At 40.2% G+C, this 25,483-nt stretch overlaps 1 protein-coding gene across 5 annotated transcripts in view; it reads left to right on the forward strand.

Annotated features, from left to right (window-relative positions):
* Positions 1 to 22,449, forward strand: part of APP (amyloid beta precursor protein) — a 177,119-nt gene extending 154,670 nt beyond the window's left edge. For all 5 annotated transcript variants that reach the window (XM_026867753.1, XM_026867769.1, XM_026867761.1 and 2 more), the window contains 3 exons: positions 10,467 to 10,567; positions 13,643 to 13,789; positions 21,208 to 22,449. In XM_026867753.1, the coding sequence (XP_026723554.1) occupies positions 10,467 to 10,567; positions 13,643 to 13,789; positions 21,208 to 21,309 (350 nt within the window). In that variant the 3' untranslated portion in view covers positions 21,310 to 22,449. The remainder of the gene's footprint in view (positions 1 to 10,466; positions 10,568 to 13,642; positions 13,790 to 21,207) is intronic.
* Positions 22,450 to 25,483: the final 3,034 nt, after the last annotated feature.

Below are 25,483 nucleotides of genomic sequence, written 5' to 3' on the forward strand. Positions count from 1 at the left end.
CGCGCATGTGGTCTGCTTGAGCTGAAGTGATCCCCTTTTCTTTTGTATAACCCTCTCTTAAAACGTAATGCTATGTCATGAACTGGGGAAGAGTTCCCACACAAACCCCCACCAGCCTGTGTGAGTGCTCTCCGTGGAGGGTGTTTGGATGGGTACTTGCAGGGGGAATGGGACCCAGAGAGCTGGGACTGATACTCATATCAAGTTGTCATCCCTTCTAGCAGTAATGCTTTGGCAGGTGCAGGAGGCAGTAGACAGAGTACCCCATAGTTCACAGAGTACATCTAATTTGGGAATGTATGATAGAAATGTCAGATCCTCGATGTAGAGTATACAATTTCTTGTAAGTTGGGGCTAATAAAGAGTTCATGCATGCAATTTTAGGATTGCGGGGGACATGAAGATTTTTTGCTGTGATGCTTACCTTAGCTAACTCCAGATATCTAAAAATTGATACATATATTCTCCCTCTGAATTCACTTGAAGACATCTCTATACAGCCATTTGATTCTAGGATAGAGAGGGGTAATTATTTGCCCTCTGTAAGGTACCTGTGTCACCCTGTTGATTTCAGAGTAATAGCGGATGACTAGCCTGAACCAGGCTGCAAATGTTTGGAAAAGTTAAATGGGACAAATGTAGTTTTCAAAAGTAAGAGCTTGCTTTTCATACTTTTTTTGCTTTTTAGGTTGCTTTTCTCCTTGTTTTTGTTTAGGATTATCTAGAAATGGCTGATTCCATTGAGAGCAAACAGCCTTTTATTTCAGAAGAGGTTACTCTCCAACACAGAGTGAGATTAGATCGGTATATTTTAGGGTCAAAATTATTTCAGTGTCACATCATCATTGTGTTGTTTTCTTTAGATCAGATCAAACTGATCAATCTGTTGTCTTTTTCCCTTCATCTTTTCCCCAACCATCCATTAGATAGCATTATGGTCAATACCCTCCTAGCGTGTTTATATCTTCCTGATAACGGTGTTTACTGACTACAGAAATTCCTGCAGTTGGAAGTAAAATAAGCTCCTAGGTTACAGCAATTTGGATACGTGTCAAGGCTGGCCAGGTGATAATGCTCCTAGCACTGTCTTAGGAGCCTGACATCTTTCTTTATGTTCATAATTCATTCCATGAAGAGAGCATAGAAACAGGTACAGAGGTAGCTGTAGAACAGTGCCAGAAACCATGGGATCGTGGAACATAACCCCTTTATTAGGTTATCGCTGCCTTCTGGATTAAATTTCTTCCCCAGAGCAGTAGAAATACCATCACAAATGAAACATAAATGTGTTTAATCCAAATTTTGTAATGTTAGTTTGATCTAGCAGTTTTCTTGTAATGTTAAAGATTGTGATTGTTAACTGTTTTAATTTCAGTTGTCTTGAAAAATCTCTTGTTATGAGGCCCGTATTTCTTACTAAAGATTATTCCTTTCTCCCTTCTATTCCTCCACACATACACACATGTGACAGAAATCTTTGGTGTCCCTTCACTAGAGAAAGGATTTTCTGACACTGCTGTGCCCCCGTTTCAGAGTGAAATGATGTGCATTAGTTCACTGTATCAGAGTGCTTTGTTGGGGTGATACAAGTAGTACTGAAAGTATAGCTAGCGTAGGTCATGACTGGTCATTGTGAATGTGTAAGATAGACTACTAAGGAGAGGTAAAAAAAATTCTAGCATGTGACCATTATGGCTTGAAATTTCCAGCAGATACAGTAACTTTTGCGCTATGAAAATCACATGGAATAGTTCCTCAATTTTCTGCTCAAGTGCAAAAAAATAGTACTGTCTGAGGGCCTGTGCCGCCTTTGTCGCTTTTGGCATGCTTTTAGAGTTTTAAGTGCTGCAAAGGTTTGGCGCAGCGAGTGAATCCCTTCAGCCAGCTTGGCAAGGGCACACACTGCATTCCTCTGTGCAGAGGAACTGGAGGGGTTGAAATCTTGCACTGCTGGGCCTGCATTCTGAATTTCACAGCATAAAGTGTCTTATATGTGCATGTGAAATACAGATTTTGCTCCTTTATAATAGTGCTAAATGTATTGTAACAGTAAGCAAAGTATATTCTCTTCACCATTCCTGGTAGACCTTATCCTTATGTCTTTAATCACCAGATCCAGACTCTGCAAATTTGTCCTTACTGGTACAAATTCTAGCAGTAAAAGTCCGCCTGATTTTTCATCATCCTTTAAAAACAATTTATCTGTGATAAAATTTCAGTTTAACAAAAAACTGATACCAGTATGAGTAGCTTCATAAGCCAGGAATAGAGGAAAGCAAATGGATGCTTAATTAAACTGTGAAATACAAAAGTGATTCTGACAGTTTTAAAATGTGTGCTTTAAAATTGTCTTACTTGCTAATTATAAATAAAAATTTCTGTTCGAGGTTAAAGAAAGGAAAATAGATACTTCTTTTTGCAGTCCCTGTCCTTTTGGGATGGTTGGCTTTTAAAGTTTGAGGCTTTTCTTTATCAGAAAAGAAAATCGGTAAAATGTGTATATTATTCTACAAAGAAGGAGTATTAACAAGGGACCTGGAGGCAGATTAATACATACAGCTGCTTGTAACTTTTTGTTAATTTTTATTAATTGTCTAGACTCTTGTTGATTTCCTGAAAGATTTTCCCTTTGCATAATCCTGACTTTAGAGTTTGTGCTTCTACTTGTTCTGCTCAAGTGAACAAGATGGTGACTTGCTTCTTCAGGGTGAAAATACTGGTGTTGTCAGCCTGCAACAGTCCAGGCCTGGGAATAAGAACAAGTAAATGTTTTTTGTAGGTGTTCAAATCCTCGAAGAAAATCAGCTCTGAAAGGACTAAGACAAACATACAAACATGTGCCTTTTTTTCTTTTTTCCATTTTCTTTTTACCACTTTTTGCCCACACAATGTTCTTAAAATGATCACCTTGTTTTTCTTAAAAGTAGATCAAAATCATGCAGATGATCTTTGTCCCTTTCCCACAGGAGAGGTAATTCGGTCACAGTACAGAAAAGAAGACCAAGTACTCAGTAGTATCTGTGATCACTGAAATCTTGTTACTTCACCACATTATTCTCTCTCTTTCAAAATATAAATAAATAAAAGTCTGTGAGTGAAGTCAGGAAATGTGAAGAGTTGTCTGATCTGTAGAGCAGAAAAGCTTTTGATTAAGGATCAATTTTAAAGCATTTACTAAAATCTAGGCTAGTTGTCCAGACCCCTACCTCTGTTGCATTCCATCTTGGCTGTCAGCAGTTGAAGCTTGATTTTGAATCTGATTTACATCAGTCCCAGGAGGAGAGTAATGTCAGAGGTCCCCCATTTCCTAGTATAGATACATCATCTGTATGATTCACACTAGTATTTGAAAATGGGCCTAGTGCTTCCACACACCGTCCTTCCCCTTTTTAATTCACAAATGGGGAAACAAGAATAAAAATTATTCCTAAATCCCTTTCTTGTCATCTCTTTGCTGAAAAAGGAGACGGAGATAATAAAAGGTCAAAGGGAAGATAAATATCAGTGTCATCAGTGAGCTATTTTTTAATACAGTACAAAATAAGAAATTTATGGCATGTTTCTTGCTATTTATAAATTGCTTCATGCAAGGAGATGTTAGAAGGCTGCAGTCAGCCTCTTCCATAGGAAGAGCTTCAAATAAAAAGAATACCACTTTACTTAATAGCCTCACTGTAAATGGCTTTTTTAATAGTGTTTCCTTCTCCCCCTTGCCCCGGAGGTCACTTATTTGTGATGAACATTTAATTTCTTGCTGCTGAATTTTGGGTATGTTTTTTAGTAACTTTTTTCTGTGCGTGTGTGTGTGTATATAGAGAGACACATATACACAAAGATATGTATAAAATCATGTTTAGATACTCATAAGCAAGCTTTTTTCTCATGTTAATTCACCAAGTCTGATCTGTGGAAACTGAGTGAAGATTAGAAAACCTGCTGTCAGAATGGATGTTGCTTAGTATCAGCAGATTTTCTGAAATTCAAGGTGATAAAGAAATTACCCAGTGCTCTGTTCAGGGTAGATCATATTCTCATCTGTTGCACAGTTGCAACTGTAATTATGCCACTAACAGCTGTAATTGCTCACAGGATGCAAATAATTCACAATGCAAGGATTTTATGATATTAACTGTGTTGCTTTCATCCATGTAGTATAGTTTGAGGGTTTTCTTGCATTCTCCTAACTTGTGGTCAGTTGGTTGGTTGTGCAAACAGTCAATAATTTTGTGGAGATATTGCACATAAAGTTGCTTCTGTGTCTCTTGGCCTTCCGCTGATAAATCATGACATGTCTGTCTTTATTACATTATATAGAAAACTGAGGTATTTTTTATACATGTTGCAGAGACTCTATACACCTAATGGCTGTTCTGCAGAATCATCAGTACATATGCTGCATCTGTATGAGGTGAGGGCGTAGAGCAGCTTAGTGAATTATTTATGATTTTCTTGCCAGAAAATGCCAGGGGTTTTTTTCCTCTCTTTAGTGGTGTTAGTTCAGTACAGTTGTCTTAAACCAACTGTCTGCAGCTACTAAATAAAAATCAGTAATGGATTTTTTCCATTAGATTGTTTTGTTGTATAAAGTAGTTATTAACTGTGAGTGCAATTATATGTGCAAATGCATAGCATCTGCATTGACGTGCCAGAAAGATTACCAAATTTTACTTGTTTTGACTATTCATTTTTACACACACATAAAATAATCTCTGGTATTCTGAGAATTATTTCATACTAAGTTCCAACTAGATTCTGTCTTTAAAAGGATAACATTCTTTTTTGCACTTATCTTCTGCTTTCTCCAATTTGAGAGCCCTGCAGTCATCCGTGAAGTAAAAAGCGAACCACCGTTTTACTAACTTCCAAGAAGAGACCAGAAAGTTTTAGTTCTGTGCAGTCTTAAAAGTACTTGCTCCTCAGAGATATTTGAGTTGTCCTTACAAAACTGAGTATATAATCATTCTAATCTTTGTAAGGGAGTATGCAATCTTCATTCTTTCTTTCATTTCAAAATGAAATGACCTGAACAAAGTCATGAGTCGTATGAAAGTAGTAGTTGAACCTTCCAGTAAGAACATGCAGCTGTCTACCTGGGTAGTTGTTCAAACACTGCATTCCTTTCCGTCCACGCTTTCATTTCAGATGAAGCTTTACCCAAATAAAACTGTTTACTACACTTGTAACAGGCCTTGATTCAACAGATCTTCTCTTGTTCTTGCCATTACTCAGATACAGTTCGTGGACAAGGAGTTTTAAGTTTTCCTGAATGCGACCATTACATCTGTTGCTTAAACGTGTTACATTAGGTTTTGTCTATGTAGAGACAACCCAGGTCTGGTAGTTTCAACTGCATTTCACTTGGAGGTTTAATTTTTAACTCCAAAAGTAACTGGAAGACCACAGGCAATACTGTTTCAGATCCTTGCAAAAGAAAATCACAGAATCTTGATAGGCTGTTATTTAACTGGTAGATGAAGCAATTACAAGCAGTGTAGTAAGATAATGTCTGCCTAATTGCCTCGTTGGTGGAATTCATTGTATCCTGGTTTTCTTATCGTTCCTAAAGCCTAAAGATATATTTACACAAACAGAAAAGCTCATCTGTGTGAGAATAAAGTGTTCCCCAAAGCAGCTACTTGGTTTTTATTTCGTATGAGTAGTTTTAACTCCATAAGATTTTTTTTTTAATTTTTTTTTTTTCCTTTAAGGGCAAGGAACAGTAAGGTTTGCATATGCTGCTCTTTTTGATGTTTGGATGTGTGTGCACGCACACATACATGTGTACACGTGTGTATAAAAGCAGTTGTTGCTAATTAACAGCAATTAATTAAAAGCCCTTCATTAGCTCATTTTGTTGGATTTTGCTAGATGCTTTTAAGCCTGGGTTTTTTTGATGGCTAAATAGTTTTGTCAGTTTTTCTAAGGAGTTGCAAGTTAATACATTTACCAGCTGAACTGTAGCATTTTTAAATTGAAGTAATTAGGGATGCAACTCCCTAAAGCTATTATGTAGTTCAGAAGAAACGGCACTAATAATTACCATTATTTGTGAACTTGCAGTGAGGCTGTTGCTCTCCCTTTTCTTTTACATTGGCTTTTGTGTTTGGGTGGTGTATTTTAGACTTGGTAGTGAAAAAAACATCATGTGTCAGAATTAAGGTTCTTGTCATGTAGTTAACTTTTCTTTGTATGCTTGTCTTCAATGCAAGAGCAGGGTAGTATTAGGCAGCCCTTAGTTGTTTGCATTTTCCCTGATTCACACAGCTCTGATAGGTTTTTGAAAGACTCTTCAGTTTTTCTTTCTTCAGTTACTACCTTTGAAAAATAAGTCTTTGATTTTAGCATGTGGGTCTAAATATGTAGTCACCAGGACAGAAGAGTGAATGAACTGGAAATAAAGAGAAGTCTTAAATAGAAAGTCTAAATTCTATAATATGATATGGTGGAAAGGCATATATAACCCCATATATATTTTTGTCTCATACCAGGTATTTAATTGATTCCAGTGCAGAGTCATGCTTCTCTTACTGTATAATTAGTTATTTGCAGAAGACCACCAGTTTACCCTAGTCATACTTTTAAGTCTTTTTCCTCACTTCTAAGGGAATTGGAGGAGGGAAAAAATTGCTATTGGGTTTGTTAGTCAACAGAAAGTTTTTCTGACCTTTTTCCTGTGCTAGCTACCAAAGACAAGTTTTAGTAACTGTAACGTCATTAACTTCCTAGTACCAGGTCCTACTTTGTATTCAGATTCCGTGTCATTTTTGTAGATTGGCAAGTAAGGCCAGGTTGACCACCAGACCCTGGTCGTGCAGTCCAAAGCAAAAAAATTCTGCCTGATCTCAAGGCAAAAGATTGTTTAACTTGCTGCATGCTGGAAGTACAGCTCCTGTGCTACTGCTTGGTTGGAATGGAAGGAGGGAAGGGAACCCTCAAAGAAATGTGGCTTTAGCAAAGTCTGAGCAAGTAGTCAGAGCCTAGGAGCAGGAGTACCCAGGCCTGGGTACCTATTACCCTGCCACTAGCACTGGTGCATACAGGACACTTACAGACTTTACCTCTGCCCTATACTTCTGGCATAACCACTGAGCTCTTGGCAGCCAGCAGTTGATAGACTTCCAGGACTGGAAAGTGTGTTTTCACTGTTGTGTTTAGTAACCCTAGATGAACTTTTCTTTGCATTTGTTCATTCGTATTTTAAATATCCTTATGTTTTGTGCCAATGAGTTCCACAGTCCAATTTTGCACTGTGCCAAATTTTATATATATATATATATATATATACACACACACACACTTTCTTCTGTTGGTTTTTAATCTGCTGTGTCATAGCTGTGTTGGTGTCCCGTACTTTCTTAGGAGAAATAATAAATAACTGTTTCCTGTAGACTTTCTCCTTGTCATTCACTGTCATACAGACCTCCAATTTGTCTTGTCCTTCTTGTGCAGAAACCATTCCATACCAGTGATCCATCTGTCTCTCCCTGCTTTGTATCTTTTTTAGTTCTTCTGTCTTCATTTGAGATGGAATGACCAGAATGGATATATATAAAATGATGAGGATGCATCATTTATACAGTGGTGTAACGATGTCTTCTTTATTCCTTCATAATTACTCCTAGCTTTCTCTTTGCCTTTTTGACTGCTACTGAGCCAACTGCCCACAGAGTTATCCACAGTGACTGCAAGGTCTCTGTCTTGGGTGGAGCAGAGCTAATTTAGAGCCTATTGTGTATGTATAGTTAGGGCTGTGTATCCCTGCGAGCACCACTTTATATCAACATTGAATACCATTTCGCTTTTATTGTGCACTCAGAATTTGTAATATCCTTTTGCAGTTCTTTGCAGCTGGTTTTCCTTTGACCATCCTCTTTTTTTTCTTTTATTTTTTTCTCAATAAACTTTGTCACATCACTATTCACTCCCTTATCCAGATCACTTTACAAACAGCACAGATCCTTGTGGGACCCTGCTGGTAACCTTCCTCCATTGTGAAAAATGGCTATGTATTTACACTTCATCTCCTATCTTTTAATCAATTATGTAAAGTCATGTAGGACTTTGCCTCTTAATCCTTGCCGTTTTAGCTTCTGCCAGAGCTTTGATCAGGGACCTTCCTAAAGGTTTTTTGAAATCCAGATCTACTTCAAAACAAATTACTGTTTCCCATGTGCTTCCTAACTTTACTTCCAGTGACAGAGAGGTTTGGGAGTCAGGACTTCCCTCAAAAGACACATTGATTCTTCACAGATGTGTCTCATGTCTGTATGGATATGTTCTAATCAATATTTATAGCTTCAGTGAATGTGTCAGCTGTAGCAGTAGAGTTGTTCAATTACCCAGGCCCTTGCCTTGGGGGAGTTTCCACATGGTGCTTTTGCCAGCATGTCTAAGGGGCAACAAGTGTTGCCATGGACAGTAGTGAGCAGCTGGGAGCCGGATTCCACTGATGGTTTTTCCCCCCTCTCCCCTTTTAATCCTAAAAACAAGAAGAGGGTGGGGGTGGGGGGGTGAAGGAGGTGAGCCTCTGTACTGCCAAATACACATTCTCATTTGCTTCACTTCCTATTGATGCAGGTGTAGGGGCTGTTTTGAGATGATGTGCAAAAGAGAGTAAATTGTATCTTTAGTTTGGAAAACTAACCATAGCTGCTTCAAGGATAGAAAGCTAAACATCTTTTCAGGTACCATGTGGATTTTATTTCCTTCATCTCCATTTCCTCCTGCATTTCACTGACACGACATCATGGTTTGTTTTCAAACTGCAGTTTCTCAAGTACGTTATGGTTCTTGAATTTATAAATGGTCTCTTGTATATAAATGTCATAATATACTTGTGTCAGTACTGTAACGTGCTTCAAAAATCAGAAGCTTAATAAAGAAATTTGAGATTTTAAGTGCTTTATTCCTTTAAAAAAAAAAACAGGTGTTTACTAAGGTGGAATTTCTGGGGCAGTCAGTCACATGAAGATGATTCTTGTTCTCTCCTTTGCATGGTTTACTGTGGGGAAAAAAAGGGATCAGAGCCTTAGAAGGGGATTGTCTGTACAGTCCAGAAAAGTTTGTGGGAAGATCTGTTCTTGCTGACTCATAACACAAAAATAAATCAGCATTTAATGAAAAAAGAAATTGCATATTCAAAGGCAATAAAAAGGCAGTAATTCTTGCACTGAGTGATAGTTTATGACTGTGGAGCTCATTGTCACATGGAAGTCTTCAAGAATTTATTGAGAGTCCAGAGAGACAGTGAAGCACAAGAGCAGTCAGTAGGGTTGAGAATTTTAGATGTTCTTCCTCTGCAGCAGAGCTTAAGGTCAGCCCAAAGTGCTAAGAATCATAATGAAGGCTTGGAGAGAGGAGTTAGAGTGATAAAATGTTAAAATAAATATAGAACTAGTTTGTTCTTATCACATTAGATAGGGTGAGGAAATAACTTATAAACAGCATGCTTCTGCAGAGTTTGTACCTCCAGGAAGTATAATGTCAGTCAGTTGGTACTGAAAAGGAAAATAACCAGCTACATAAATACACATATGTTATCTATAAGCCAGAGCCAGCTTTTCAGGACAAAACATTCACAGATACATATATACTGTTTTATAATCACTGTTGTAAGCATTACAGCTTACAACAGCATTATAATCAGATGGTTTAAGTCTGGCTGGTTCTCCTAACGCTATTTTCCAGGAGGAAATCCTGACCTTCTTTCCAGTTAGACAAGTGCAACATCTCCCCTTTGTACCCATAAGGGGGGAACAGGACTGCAAACTATCTGCAATTAAAATGTCCGCAAGCTTAGCTTACTTGCTTTACTGTATATTTCTAATCAAGAGGGACAGGTATCATCTCTCAGCCAGAAGTCAATACTTGAACCATGTTAATTCTGAGCAGTCTGAAATCTGAAAACAAATAAGAACTCTTTAAACTTAACAAACATTTTCATTACTCTTATTTGTACATGTTCGTGAAAAAGGTACAGTCTCCCAGGCAGCAAGAAAATACAATATGTGAGGTTCCCCACCTCACACCATGGGTATGTGTTTTTTCCTCACAGCAGCCTGAGTTTAGGGAGGAGAAAGATTTCAGCCTAAACACCAAATTTTCTTGACATTGCTGAAGACGCTGTCAGAGCAGATCTGTCTGCATCCTGTGAGCCAATTCAGGAGTCCGCTGTTGGTCCCTCACAGCTTAGTTCTTGCAGTGTTTCATGCTGAAAGCCCTTTGATGCTTGTACCAACATAGTTGCAGTGGATTAAGAAACATTTATAACAGAGGAGAAATTTTACCAGCTCATTCTGTGTCATGTCACTGGGACAAACATCAGATGTACCTCACTTTCCTTTCACATTGCATCACACCTCCTCCGTGTGAATGATACCATTGCCTTCTGCTCTTGTAATGGTGGAGGTAAGCAGAGCGTAATTGAGTTGATGACTTTAATGAGTTGTTATTGCGGTGCAATGCAGGTTCTGGGCTGACCAATGTTAAAACAGAAGAGATATCTGAAGTGAAGATGGATGCAGAGTTCCGGCATGACTCAGGATATGAAGTTCATCATCAAAAGCTGGTGAGTGAACAAACAGTGCTTTCCGCACGTGAGTTTTGAGTTGTTGATTCAGTCTTGAACTGGTGGGTCCATTATGGCCATGTTTCCCCTGTGTGACGTCAGTGCTGAGAGTGCCAACAAAAAGTTTTCATGTGAACAGATCATGATTTTTCTGGTTCTCTCTTAAATGAGAGTGAGCCTGGAATAACTTCAGCAGAGAGAATGGAAAGCCATCAAGTCTCACATGAGACAATTCTGACAGTTCCTGACCTTGCACTTCCCTGTGACTGGATGTGATCATATGAGCAATACTTGTCCCACAGTCCATCTGTCATGGTCACATAACTAAAGTGAAGGTATACAGAGGAAGTAAAATGCTAAGTAAGTTTAAAAAAGAAAAAAGTATATTTGATGGAGACACGCAGCATGGTACAGCAAGAAACAAAGTGACACCGTTCAGGAATAGATTTCTGTCAAAACAGATGGCGGTGGTACATGAAGGTTACGTGAGCGTAAACTTTCCGCAACATTGCCTGCTTGGGCTAAGAGGAGATTCTCTATTGGCCTTAATTTTAATTTGTACTTGTCTGTATCTGTGTGTTTTGTTCCTGAAGATATATTAAATTATTATCAGGTGAAGGGCAGGTAGGGGCAAAATACTGTTCCTCATTTGAACTCTGCTTCTTCTGAACATAAAAATACCAACCAGAAGCAATGCAAGAAAGAGCAAGCATCTTCTAAAAGCTTTTTTCGGTCCCTTAATAAATAATGAAGAACCCATACAGCAGTGTTGACTATAAACCTTTTCTACTTTCTCTTTTGTAAAGGTATATTACAAAATGAGATTTCAGTTCCGTGACTTTCAATATCCTGATATTAAACTTGAAAGCTTTTTTTCTTAATATATTCTTAAAGCTAAGGAGTGCTGAAAATTAAAATTAACATGGGACTCAAATTTGCATTTGAACTAGGCAATCACCGTGTGAAAAGATATTCTGCCATCTCTTTGATGCTGAGAACTGAGAATTCCCAGTTTGACGAGCTAATCCAAAATGCATTAGCACTAATTTGGGAAATTCTGACGGGCTTAGCTCAGATGGGTTAAACATCCTGATTGAGTAAACCCATGTAGTTTACTGAAGGGAAGGAACTTGCAGGAATGTGTTAGGCGCAGTAGTTACTGAGCCTGTGTCACGTGCACTTCCCAGCAGGAACCTTTGACGTTTAAGTGGTTTGATACCATCCCGAGCAGTGTGGTGCTGGAAACTACCCTTGCTGTGGTGGCCGACTGGGAATGTGTTGCAATCTCTGTATTTAGATAATCTGTGTCATGCTTAAAATGAGATCCTTCCAGCTTTTTAAAGCATTTTACACCATACTTCTTACTGATGGGTACAGCCATTATTTAAAAATCAGTAAGCTGTCCTTTAGGTTATCTTTTCAATTGAGACTAAGCAAGGAGTCCAGGATTGCTGAGAAAGTACTGGGCTGATGCCTTAGAGGGCGTTGCTCGTTCACCATATGCCGTATCCTAGCTGATGCCCTTCTCCATTAGCTTTAATTCAAAAGCAGTAAGCAGAAAATACTTTCATCTGTGTTTTGCTTCTCCTGTGCCCTGGTAGGTTTTACTGAAACAGTCTCCTTAGGATGTTGCTTTGAATTCAGCTGCACGTTGTATTTTACATGCAAACTCCTGAAGTGAGCTGCAATTGTAGTTATTTTCTCCCTTCTCCCTCTCATGGCACAGAGTGCTTAAGGCCTTCCTCTGTTGCATATGTGTACTAGCTGGGGCATTTCACAGTGCTCCAAAATGGCATGGCAACACAATTTCAGTCCCAGGCAGGTAAAATTGACAGAAGAAATTATGACTTCACATCAGCTTATGCTAACTCTGTCCATTGTATGTACTTTTCCATTGAATTCTTAACTGTAAGCACATTTCTTGCTTATGACTAGGAACAATATAAATATTTATACAGCATGTTTTAATACCTCTCTGAGGAAGATTGTGTTTCTTAAAGAGTGCAAATGTTACACAGCTCATTAGAATTCTCGGTTGCTTTCCTGCTTCCCTCTGCATTTTTGTTAAATACTTATCAAAGTATTTAGTCTTTCAGAATGAGATAGTCTTACAATTCTGTGGATGTAATTTATTCTCTAATCCTTTTTGCACATTTTGGTTAAAAATAATAATAATAAAAGCCCACTATTGACAAGTGGACAAAAGGTTCGTAAGTATGCATAGATGAAAAATAATCTAGTATGTTCCTTGAATACAAAGCAGGATAGTGAAAACAATCACTCAGTTTTCATACCTGCTCCTGTTGCTAAAAGCCAGTCCTATTAAATGCATAGTAAAGCATCTTGCTGTTCACTGATCTGCCTTACCTGTACACAAAATTCAGGTGGATCTTCTCTGCTTTTCACACAATTGTCATCTCCTCTAGGTCTCACATGAGTATGTTCATTATCCAGATATAGCTCATTCTTCCTGTACCCTGCAAAATCTTGATGTGTCCCTTGGTGGGCACATAAATCATCATGCTCGTGTTTTTTTGGATTCTTGTCTCTTTGTGAGAATTTTCTCTCAACTGGTTGTATGCAAGTTTGACTGTTGTCCTACAGATCTTCACTGCTGCTTTATCAAAGAAATGCATCAGACATAGTCCAAACAAGCCAAACAGATGTAGATTTATAAACACTTTCATGATTAGCATTCTAAAAGTAAAGAAATCTGTATACTCCCTACAAGCTTATCAGTCGTTTTGCAATTTTCTTGACTTGCTTACCCAAGGAAAAAAAAAAACAAAACAGCTGCTATCTAAGACCCATGTGAAGCAGAGACATGGAGATGTGTCTTCCCCATAGCCATAGCACTGCTGCACCATAGGCAATACAGATGTCCCAAATTGCTCTTCTCCAACTATGAGAGTTTTGTGGTATGGCAATCCGGTTTTGAACAATGAGCTGTGACATGCAGTGCTGCTTAATTACTGATACTTCAATAGGCTTTATATTGCTGTGGCAGCTGGACAGGTTAGCCAAATACTCAGCGAACTTTTTATTAGCCACCTTCCTTTTATTTTTCTTTTGTAGGTGTTCTTTGCTGAAGATGTAGGTTCAAATAAAGGTGCCATCATTGGACTAATGGTGGGAGGTGTTGTCATAGCAACAGTGATTGTCATTACTTTGGTGATGCTGAAGAAGAAGCAGTACACATCTATTCATCATGGAGTCGTGGAGGTAAGAAAAGACTGCGGAGCACAACTGGCATCGCATGTACAACACAGTCAGCTCGCTACTCTGTAAATATATTCACAAATGAAGAAAACATGTTTTTGGCTAGCCTAACATTCAGAGTAGCAGTGGTTGTATCTAGCAGAGTGTAATCAAATTGCAGACACTATAAGCTGTGTTAAGTTGGGTGTAAAACCACAAGAGTGCTTTCTGGAACTGCTCTAGACCAATCACTTCATACTATGAAAGTTCATTTTATAGGAAATTTAACAGTAGCCAATGAGCAGTTACTGCTCAAGAGAAGAAATCTGGTTTTACTGTTGTTGGGAATGCACATACATGGATTTCTTTATTTAGCTTGCAAATAAACATTTGAGGCAGGTAGTCTTGTGCTGTACACTACAAGGACTTTCCCTATACAGATACTTTATTACTTTTTGTTCTCTAAACTGGATTTTCTTTTGTCACCAAGAGCTTTTGATTTTAGGGCTAATCTGAAACTCATGGATTTGAGAAATAATATACAAGACGTCTATATGGGATTTTCAAGATGAAAACCCTTGTCTTTTCCCAATCTACCGAGTAAATTTTTGGTCATTTTACAGTAACATAAAATACCTCATCTGTTGCTTGGATATAAGAAAGGGTCTCTGTAAGTAGAAAACCTTAATTATGAGAACTGGAAGTGGGTTCATGTAGCTTCCCCCCACCCCACCCCTCCTTGTGTATTGATATCTAGTTTGCTGTGTTGAGTGTCTGGTTTGCAGATAGTACTTACATTAATTAGCCAGCCCTTGAAACATTTATATGTTTTTGCCTTCCAAAACTGGTACTTTAAATTTTTGATTGAAACCAAGTCTTGTTGAAGACCACAGTTATGTTGACTTTACCTTGAGTCAAATGAATCTTACTTTGATCTTGATGGAGACATACACTTCCTGATGCATGTATTCTACCATCTGGGGCAATGAAGGGTTTTTAAAATATTTGAGTAAGCCTTTGTGCTTGTGTCCCTATATCCATGCTGTGGTTGCTCATGTGGTTTGAAACCTTCAAAAAGACATGGTCAGAAGAGCATCAACCATTGGGGGTGAGATTTGAGCAGACAGGAAGCCACTGCAGAATTTTGGACCAAGAGGTGGAAAATAGCAAGCAAGAATCTTAGCTTTAATTTGCCATATGAAAGCTTCCAGCCCATTTTGTACACAATTGAAACAGTTTTTAGTTTTAAACCACCTAGTTGGTAGCTGCTGCCAACAGTTGTACAACTTGAGATGCCCCTTTCGCTGAGTTTAGCAACAACAGAATAGGTCAGGGAGGCTTGCTAGGCCAAACACTCAAATCAGACATTGAATGTGGACATACCATTACTGCAGGATGACCTTAAAATTTCAGATGGGCTTCAACTGATGGAATGACGTGGGAAAGGTAGTCCTGGATTCCTACAAACTTTCTTTAGTGATGGTGAACTTGAAAGTGTTAGACTAGAAATAACATGCGCAAACTGAACAAGTATTTCTTGTCAAAATGACAGCATCACTTACAGTTTTATCTGTAAAATTTTTTATTCCCTAAAGCTATATCATGCAGATCTACCAAGAATATTAGTCAATTTATAGTACCACACTCTGTAGGTGGTGTAGCCTTGTAGATTTGCTGCATTGTGTCTGGCATTGGCAGGCAGGATTCCTTATTCTGCCAGACTTGCTTTGTGGTCTTGGCAGACTGCAGAGCCTCGCTATCTGAGCTTCTCGCCTGCAAGAAGGGCATAACATCTATTTTTGTCCTAGGTTGGTGAAAATTTTGTAGCACTTGGGGTGGGTGAAACCCCAACACTTAAAGGTCCATATACAATTGATATTTAATGTTAAAATGTCTTCAAAATGAAGCTGTTACATTCTAAAGAGGATTAATTTATTCAGCAACAGTGCACCTTTAATGTGCTGTGCACAAAAGAGCAAAATCACTTCATGTAAAAATAACTGTACATAGGCTCTAGGTTGGCTGAGTATATTTTAACAAAACTTGCAACTTTTTTGTTCCATGTCAGAAGTTACTGTGAGAATTATAACTCTGATAATGGATACAAAATTAAAACAAGTCCTGTTCTACCTGTATTCTTACTTCCCAGAAAGTCAACTCTGTAGTACTTTTTCTCACTTTGCTATTTCTTTAACAAAAGGCATTATTAAAAATCCTGTTAGCCTTTTTTTGCACCTCCGAGGAGAAATTGTCCTATTGAGAAAAAATGTCATAGTAATTTTCTTCCAAGTTTGAGAATATAAATGTTTTGGAGTGGTTCAGCCTCTCAAGGAGGACTGTCACAGTTAAATAAATGACTGAGTGATTGAAAATTACTTACTGTATGTGCAGATAGGAGCTCCGACAAACATTCTGAAGGTGCTTTTTGCTGGTGCGCGCACCCCAGCTGTCTGCAGGAGACACGTTCTTCCATGAAAGCAGCTGGGAAAAGTGAGGTTCTCACCTCTTCTGTGCTTCAGAATACAGCTGACTGTCTCAGTGCCTCCTCTTTAAGGATCTCCTCTTTGATGCTCATTTGCTTTCTGTTATGGAGGCAGCACCTTCAGCAGGAGCATTTGGGGAGAAGTGACAATGGGACGGCTCGCAGCAGTAGCAAAGAAGCTGTTAAAATTATTGTAGTACTGTCCATCTCTCAAAGTCCAATCTGCGGGTGTGTATTAGGCAGCATCCATTCACCATCATTTAAACAACAATGTTGTGTTAGTGCATCTGTGAGCCCTGCCAGCACTTCTGTCTGGCCTTTTGATCTGCCCCATGTGTGTAGGGGCAGCATGTGAATTTTTCTGCAGCATCATTATCTTCTTGACTCCACATTAGGATTTTCTGTGTGAACAATCCATACGCTGGAGCAGAAAGAGATAGATGGACAAGCAGTCTCAAAAGAGATTATCTACCTGACCAAACGGCTTTCCCAAGAGACATCATGTCATAGAAGAGAAGTGTTTAGGCTGCTTTTCAGCAGCACCAGAGCACTCACACCTCTTACATGCTGTGTTCAACTTCTGCCACTTCCATAATGGGTGCAAAAAGCTTCTTAAAGTGGCAGAGAGCTTTAGGGATTTACTGACAAGGAGATAATCAGGTTCAAGGCATGTGTTTGGCAGAGCCATACCTAGGACAGAGGTTGTAAGGAATGAGAGGAAGAGTTTGGCAAAGTTGAAATGGGTAAAAGTAAGTAGAAGACATTCAGGATGAGCAATGATGCACATAAATTGGTGGTGAGATGAATTACCCTGCATCAAACAGCTACAGGAAGGAGAGGAAGTACTGGCTAAATTTCACCTTTAAAGGCTAAAGGTGAAATTAAAACAAAAAAAAAAAATCCCTAAGACTGCAAGTAGGACCCTCAATAAATCCCTTTCATTTATAAATGCCGTGTTTCAGAGGTTATTGGACTATGAACCTGTTTTATCAGAGACTTTTTAATACGCAGTATTGTGTAAGGGTGTTAAACCTTCAGTCTGATTCTACTGTCCTTTCTCCTATTTTTTCCTAATCTCTTTCTCCTCCCTGATTTTCTTTCAGTTTTCTCTAGTTTCTCATCAATTCTTTAGTCTCTTCTGCCTTGCACTTTCTTTGATTCTTTTTTATTGATTTTGCGGTCTTACCCCCTTTCTTTCCTACAAGCAGGTTATGCTGTGTGCTTGTCACATCACCTAGTCCTGAATAAGAAATGCTGAGTGGGAGGCTTGAGCTAAAATGAGTGACAGAGTTCAATATAGTGTTGTTTCGAGCTTAAATATGAAGAAGTAACAACACAGGTTCTGTCATACCCCTCCTTTGCATCCCCTAGTGGGAGCAGCCTCTGAGAAAGGAAGATTCTCTCAGGCATGTATTGAAATACAGAGATCCCTGATCCTTCAACCCCAGAGCTTCATATTGCGCTTTAATTTCATGCTAGAAGAGAATCTATCAGTAGGTTTGTGAGTTGTGAGGTTCTCACCTGGTTTGGAGAAGCACTAGATACTCTGATAGGATGGTGTTCCTGTGCACAAGAACCAGGGCTGACTTGATGCTACAGCAGCCCCTTCAAGAATGAAAGGAAGGGTGGCTTTTCCTCTGCACTTGCTTTGTATTATTTTCTGTAAGTGCTGGAGAGGCTACAGGGACATTTTCTGGTTTCCCTGCTTTGTTCTTCTCTTCCCTTCACAGCCATGTTAGTAACTTTAGCAGCAGCAGATGGCATGCAGTGACCCTGTCACAACAGAAATAGTTAATGCTGTTAAATTTGCGTGGTCCTCGGGGCAGGGATTACGTCTTTTACGTGTCTGTAAAAAACCTATATGGAATGGATTTGCTAAGTCCTATTGCTGTTATACTGATGACATACATCAAAAACAAGTGCTCTGCCTAACAGCAATAGCATCAAGGAATTGCCAGAGGTTGATTTGCTGCATATGGATATAGGTGGTGCATCCTTGTGGAGGGACAAGTTGGCAACCCCTGGGGAAAGGACAGGGAAAGGAGCAGGAAGCAAATCAGCTCCTGGAGACTGATGCAGAGATGAGGGCTGTGAGTTGTGGCTTCTCTCACTGCCTCTTGCCCAGCTCCACTCCTGCCCTCCCTGCTTGGGCATAGGTGAGACTTGAGCAGCAGGCGTGGATGAGTCTTTAAAATGTGAGTGCGCTGTTGAACGCTGTCTGCTGAGCACATTGCTGTACAGAAATGTCTTGGGGATTTGGGTGTAGAGGTTGAATAGGAGATGGGCTGTGAAATTCCCAGGGCTTTTCCTGTCCTTGATGGATCAAAATTATTGTTGACAGCCAAGCTGAGCACCCGCGCTTATGTGGGCTGGTCAGGGGAAGCTTGCATCCTTCAGAAGAAAATTAAAAGTTTCTTTTTTCACTTCTGGAGAGGTAGGGGGGCAGGGAAAGAAAAACACTACCTTTTTTTCCACCTCCAGTTTCTAAAACAAGGGAAATCTGGGAAGAGCAGCTTAAAGCAAGAGCACCATCTCTCTAAACAGGTTCTCACTTTCTGAGAGCATGTCACAGAGGTGAAGAAATAGATGGATTTTGGGTTTGTTGCATAAGACAATTATTCTATGCAAATCCAACTTTTTAAAAAAAAAATATAAAGGCAGCCTTAGAATGGCAGTATTTTATCAGCAAAAAAAGGCTAGGTTGTGTTACAGAATCAGAAACACAGGAAGCACCTTGTCAGCTCAGCACAGTGATCCTTTCTGCCTGGCACCCTGTTCCCTGCTGGCAGGACTCAAAGGCTTGCTGGAAGGCTCAGTGCTCCCAGCTATCGAGAGTTTCACGGTAGCTTGGAGCAAAAGCAGTATGTGACCCTTAAAGTTGGGTATTTCACAAAAATGTGCAATTATTGGGTAGGAAAAAGGTATGATGGAAGATACAGTGTTGACTGAAAATGCAATTTGAGAGTTGGAACATGGACAAGGAGATTCAGAAAAGGCTGATATGAAAACGGATCCGATTTAGGGTTAGCGGTTCATGTGAGCAGTCCAATACACATGCCACTCAGAACCGTTTCTTCTCCTAAGTAACAAAAGAACGTGAAGATAGGAGATGTCTCTGAGAGGAGCCATTTTTTGGTTGGTACTGTGGTGTATAACCTACCGCAATAAAAGAACAGCTGCAAAAATAAGCTGAGCAGCCTGCATTTGTATTAAGCATGGAAGAACACGCCTTTAATCTTTCTCCAGAGTATCAGGTAACAACTTACTGAAGGTCATAGTCTGTCCTTACTAAGCTGAGTTATTTCCAGTATTGTAGAGTAGATTTAAAATGAGTATCAGACATAAGTACTTCTCCTTGGCTTTTTTATTAAAAGGTTAGAGTAAGTTAGCCTGCCATATAAGGCTTTCTTGAGAGAATATGCTTTCCATTATCCAAAAGGCTATTTTGATGCTAAAAGTAAATGGCTCTTTTTTCCTAAAGGTCACTACAGGAATCCACAGGAAAATATTCATACCTAATATTTCAGTGTAGAGTTTTAGGGACCTTCCTGATTTTAAATTTTTGACAATGTAAAGTTCACTTTTTACCTTCTCTTGTAAGAGCTGTCAAACAGTAGAGATAACAGATAGCAAATAAAATGACAAGCAGGTTTCCTTAGCTCTGTTTTCTTAGGTGGTTAACAAGATAGCCAGAATATGGTAGGTTTTGAATACACAACAGCTATTGAGCTAATACAGCAGAGGTAAAATACCTAATTAACATTTAGAGACTGTTCTTGCCCACTCTAATTTGATGGCATTTTATATTACTGTAATGTTCAGTGAAGGAAGAAAATAATTTGTGGAGCAGCAGGTATTCACTGGAGAAGTCTTGACTGAGCTGTCTTTGTGCCTGTCTTCCAAGTAATCAAGAAAAGTCAATTTTAGTTAAGTAGAAATACATAAACCAGTGCAGACATGTCAAACTTTTTGTCACTGAACTGAACCAAACTATGGAGACAGAGTTATGTTTCCATGAGTGCAATGGGATTTTTTGCTCACCTCTTGCCTTGTTACTCTGGCATTTCCTTGCTACTCTCGTTTTATTTTTTCCAATTAATTTTTCTTTTATCTTGAGACCACAGCATCTGCAACACATTTGAGAGCATAATATAGACAGAAGGCAGCCTCAAGCCACTTCCTACAGCTTTTTAGTGAGCTTTTTCTTTTATTTTGAGATTCAGTTGGTCCCAAGGACAGATACCAATATATATCCTGGGAGAAAAATCTGATAAAGGGGGACTAGAGGAGAGATGCAAAATATGTGCTCTTTTCTTGTTTGTGGAGTTGCACGCTTCCTGAACCAGACAACAAAACTCAACTGGTACTGCTGAGTTTGCGCAGCTGTTTTTGAAGTCCTGTATCAACAAAATTTGTTGCAGAATTGTTCCTTATCTTCTCCTGCATATTACTCTGTCCAAAAAGTGAACCGTGGCTGTCCAAGCTGGAAGGGCCATCTCTTGCAAGTTTCTCTAGAAAGCTGCTTGCTGGCTTCTCGTTTATTGCTGGGTGCAGTGCCATCTGTTGATTTTGTTCATGAGGCCACTCTCAGTCCGGTGTTACTTGGAGAGAAGAGTTTTCAGAGACAGTTGTCTGTTCAGACAAAGTGAGAGCCTCCAGGTCTTAGGTTCAATACTCTGTTTAGTGGAGAAGTATCCCTATCGCTTCGCAGTCACCTTAATTTTAGACTTTCTTGTGAGATTTGGACTGAGCTTGGGACCTAATTTACTTTCCCCACTTGGAGGAGCGGGGGAATATGCAGAGAAGAACCTGTCAAACCATCTTGTGTTTCAGAGGATGCTTTCTGTCTTAACACACAGGGGAGGGTACAGAGTATGGTGGATGGCCATGAAGTGGGGAACTGTGGAGTGTGCTGTGAATTAAGCAAGAATCTGACCCTGCTTCTTTCTTCTCACGACAGGTGGATGCTGCAGTGACGCCAGAGGAGCGTCACCTTTCCAAGATGCAGCAAAATGGCTATGAAAATCCCACCTACAAGTTCTTTGAACAAATGCAGAACTAGGACACCACAGCAGCCTCATAAGTTGGACAGCAGAATGATTGCTTCACTGCCCATCGGTGTTCAGTTATAGAATAATGTGGAAAGAAAGAAAAACACTCTGTTTTATTATTTACTCATTCTCGCCTTTTGACAGCTGTGCTGTAACACAAGTAGATGCCTGAACTTGAATTAATAAAATCAGTAATGTATTTTCTCTTTCTCTTTACATTTCAGTCTTTACACTACATTATTAATGAATGTTTTTTGTGTACTGTAAAGAGGTTAGCTGTATTTAACTAGTGCATGGATAGATTCTCTTTCCCAATTATTTATCATGTAGCTCCTTAGCCAGTTGTATATTATTCTTGTGATTTGTGACAAAAATTAAGTCCTAATTGAAATATGCTTTAAGAATTGATGGGGGATGCTTTCTGTGTCTGTGGGGTTTAGCTGCTTCTCTTTGCTGAGCATTTTTTTCTGATCACTATGCATTTTAAAGTAAAACAACTTTTTTTAAAAAGTATTCCAGATGAGTTACTGAAATTCTTTTCCTCTGCAGCTGCATTTTATTGTACAGATTGTTGCTCCTGCTGTATTAGTGACGTAGAAATCATGGGAATACACATTTGTTTCTTTGTGCCTGTTTTATGTGCACACTTTAGGCATTGAAAGGTAAACTTTATTTTCTTTTCCATGTATCTTTTTGATCTTAAAAAAATATTAAAAAGAATCCCTGTTAATTGTGAGCACTTCTGGGGGGGAAAAGTGCCTGCTGGTCGAAAATTAACGGGGATCCTCTCTGCAGGATGATTGTACAGAACCATTGCTTATGAATTGATAGCTTTCTACACTGTGTTACATAAATAAATTAAGAAAAAAACTTCTGGGCAAGAGTTTTCTTTGGAGGTAGAAAACCACTTAAACAGAAAACATGGATGTTCGCACTGAGAGGGGGTTGGGGAAGGGATTTTCCTATAAGGACTGTGGCACTCGCAGTCAGATGACCAGAGCAGAAGGAAGGTGGCAGCGAGGCGGGGTGGGGAGTGAGGGGTGCCAACTTTGGCACACCTACCCCTCTAAGATGTTGTCTCTTTCTTTTTTTTCTTTTCCTTTCAGTTTGTATAATAGTGTTTTAATGTAAATAAATACATTCCTGGAGGAGCCCTGTTGTAGTGGTGTGTTTCTGTGTGCTGACCAGCTGCCCTCGCTCGTGCAGAGGAGCATGGTGTGAGTGCCTAACTTCCCACCTCCCCCTCGGTGCCCAGGAGCAACTTGCCGGTAAGCTCTCGCCACCGCTGCTCCGCTCCTGTCGGCTTCCCGGCCAGATCAGTGCACTGCAACACGCCCTGTCTGTGAACTCAAAAGGGGAGCCTCCTGGGTTGCAAGATCATCCAGCCCAGCACTGTGGCATGACCGCAGGTACCCATGAAGGGTAAAACAGCACCACCGGTAATTTTTTCCCAAAAGGTGCAGGAAGAGGGTGAAGCTGTTGCTGAGCTGTGGTACCTTCCTCTCATTGCCAGGTGGAAGCCAGCCTGAGAGCTTCCTTCAGCCCCTGGCCCTCTGGGGACAGGCCTGTGGTGCAGGGAGAGCGCAGTGACCTGCTCGGAGAGGCGAGGCCGCAGCAGGTGAACAGACCTGGTGATCTTCAGGGCAGCCTCTGTACCCAGCTTGCAGCAAGGACCCCTCAGGTTGAGCTTGGAGATCAGTTGATGCAGCTGCAAGCTGGGTTATGGAGTAAAACTGAAGGTGCATGTTGCCTGAAAAAGAAAGCTAATGTCTGTTTCTCTACAGCAAATGGGTTAGATGAAGCAGGACTGAGGAAGGAGAGTTAGAAGTAGAATAAAGACAGCAAGATCTGTCCAGGGAAAGCCTCTTGTTAATTCAGTTCGTCTGCAAGCCACGGCAGCCTCTTCAGTATCACCTGCAGCTTTTGTCTCCCCAGTGAGATGAAGCATGGCTGTGGTGGGGCTGCCCAGCTCAGGTGAGTGGGTGAGTTGCTCCGGACCTCAACTAAGACTGTAGTTTCTGGCCCTTTTGCCCTGACGCGTCCTTCCACATCCGTGAGCTTGCACAAAACCTCACCTGTTTGGCCAGCTCGCCTGCTGGCCTGGGACACAGCTGTGCTGACCGGCTGACCAGGAGGTCTGTTCAACCAGCGAAGGGATAACCAGGGCAGGTAGTTTCACAGGTGACCTGTGAGGATGCAGGATGAAGAGGCACCTACTCTGAACCTGCAGCAGGAAAAACTGCAGAGCTTCCCATTGACTGTCACCAGCCAGGTGTTTATTCCCTTTGCCCTCCCATCCCTGCTCTATCAAGGGAATTCAGCACAAGGGACCAGAGCCCTGGAAATAGATGGTGCTGACTGCAGGCCCTGGAGTACCAGTGTTTTATAAAGAACTTGCAGAATGTCCCCAGAGGATTTACCATCTCTGTTTTTAAAGCTGGATTGTTTGGGCCAGAATAATGGGTAATGATGAGCAGAGGCCTTCAGCCCCCAAATTGCTCCAAATTAAACAAATTTTTTTTCTTTTACAAATATTTAGGGTTAGATTCTTGTCTGTTTGTGTAGGTCTTGTTATGTAGGTCACATACTCCTTAGAAAGGAACGCATAAGATTCTTCTGTGTGCATGTCTGGTATCACAGAGAAAGGATCCCACTTCAAGGGGAAGGCAGGATGTAATTTGATTTAGTGCAGTCTCATTAAAGGAGCATTATCAAAATTCCTTTCAGGAGAAGATGGAGTAATCCATAAAATACAGAGGGCCACTGGCCTTTAGAGCAAATCTCATTTATAATACCATAATCCCTGCAATCCCAGTTATAGAAAAATGCAATTGCTTTGAACTGTAATTCCCAGGTTGTCAAGCTTCCTGGTGTGGGGTTATTTGTCCAGTGAGACATCGGTGTTGCTCTTGCTACTCATGGATGAACTGTTAATTAATCACTCAGTTTTATGCAGTGATTAAGTGATCAGTTTTTACGATTCCCTCCACACAGGTACACTCCTGAAAGAAAGGGAATAAACGCACACCACGGTGTGCACATAATGCACAGGGGTTAAAGTAAGTTCTTGAAACTTTGAGAGGAGCACTCCCACAGCTGCTGCAACACCAAAACCTGCCTAGCAATTTGTCACAATTCCCAGGTAATAGTGGCAGCCTCCCACCTGTCTCTAGCCATACAAGCTCCTTATTGTGGAAAGATTATATTAGGAGTGAATAAAAACAGTTTGATACGCTCATAAAGTAGAAAAACTGACAGAGGACAGTAGCTAAGCACCTTGCTCCCAAGTGCAGGATGGATTGGGTCTCACCCACTTCAGCAATAAACTGAGTGGGGTAGTTGGGTGCAGCTATGTGCTGGAAACAAAATTCCACTCCCCAAACCCAAGGAAATTACTCTTGTGGAGGAAAAATAGATAAAATAAAAATATCCTTGGCTGTTGAGTTTTTTAATGGGAAAAGTTTTCTAGCCTGAGTCATTTTGACAAAATGGGGTTAGGGAGCACTTACACTGTGGGTCCATCAGCAGAGATGGTGAGGGTAGTCCCCAGCAAGGGAGAGTGGGGCTGGGCAGGGATGGATGAGGGCCAGCCCCAACTTCCTCAGCTGTTCACACATCTGCTGCCTTTTGAAGGTGCTCTTAGTTGGTTTGCACAGACCCACTCAGATTAATGAGTACTGGATGCAAGGTGAAGCTTCAGATGTGATCAGTCACATACTAGAGGAGCCACCCTAAAAAAATAGACATATATGTGCCATGGTCTGCATTCAGTATCTGCCTCTTGCTAAATCTGGTTCTCCAGCTACAGGGTGGTCGAGGAAAAGCAAACCAAGGTCTGATGTTGCCCTTACAGCTTGCAGCAGCTCTAGTTTCCATTAGGTCTCGCACAGCTCTGAAGTCTCCATCCTCATTATATTTGCACTTACCAAAGCAATTTTAGGGCCATTGCTGTGTGGCCAAATGGCTCATCTTTATTGTTTTAAACTAATGGATTTTGTGGGTGGTGGGTAAGCTGCTGTTTAAATGCCTCCAGGCAGCAAGATTGAAAATAGCCTAATGACGTATGAGAACAGATTACAAATAACGCTGTGTGCAGTGTCCTGGTTGTATTTCTTTGCAATTTTTCCATCACTTGAAAATGAGGGTCTTGATTTGGTCAGTCCAGGAAGGCTCTTCTCTCTTGCT

Source organism: Athene cunicularia (genome assembly GCF_003259725.1).
Source record: "Athene cunicularia isolate RWA chromosome 1 unlocalized genomic scaffold, athCun1 chr1_part1, whole genome shotgun sequence".
Classification (NCBI taxonomy): domain Eukaryota; kingdom Metazoa; phylum Chordata; class Aves; order Strigiformes; family Strigidae; genus Athene; species Athene cunicularia.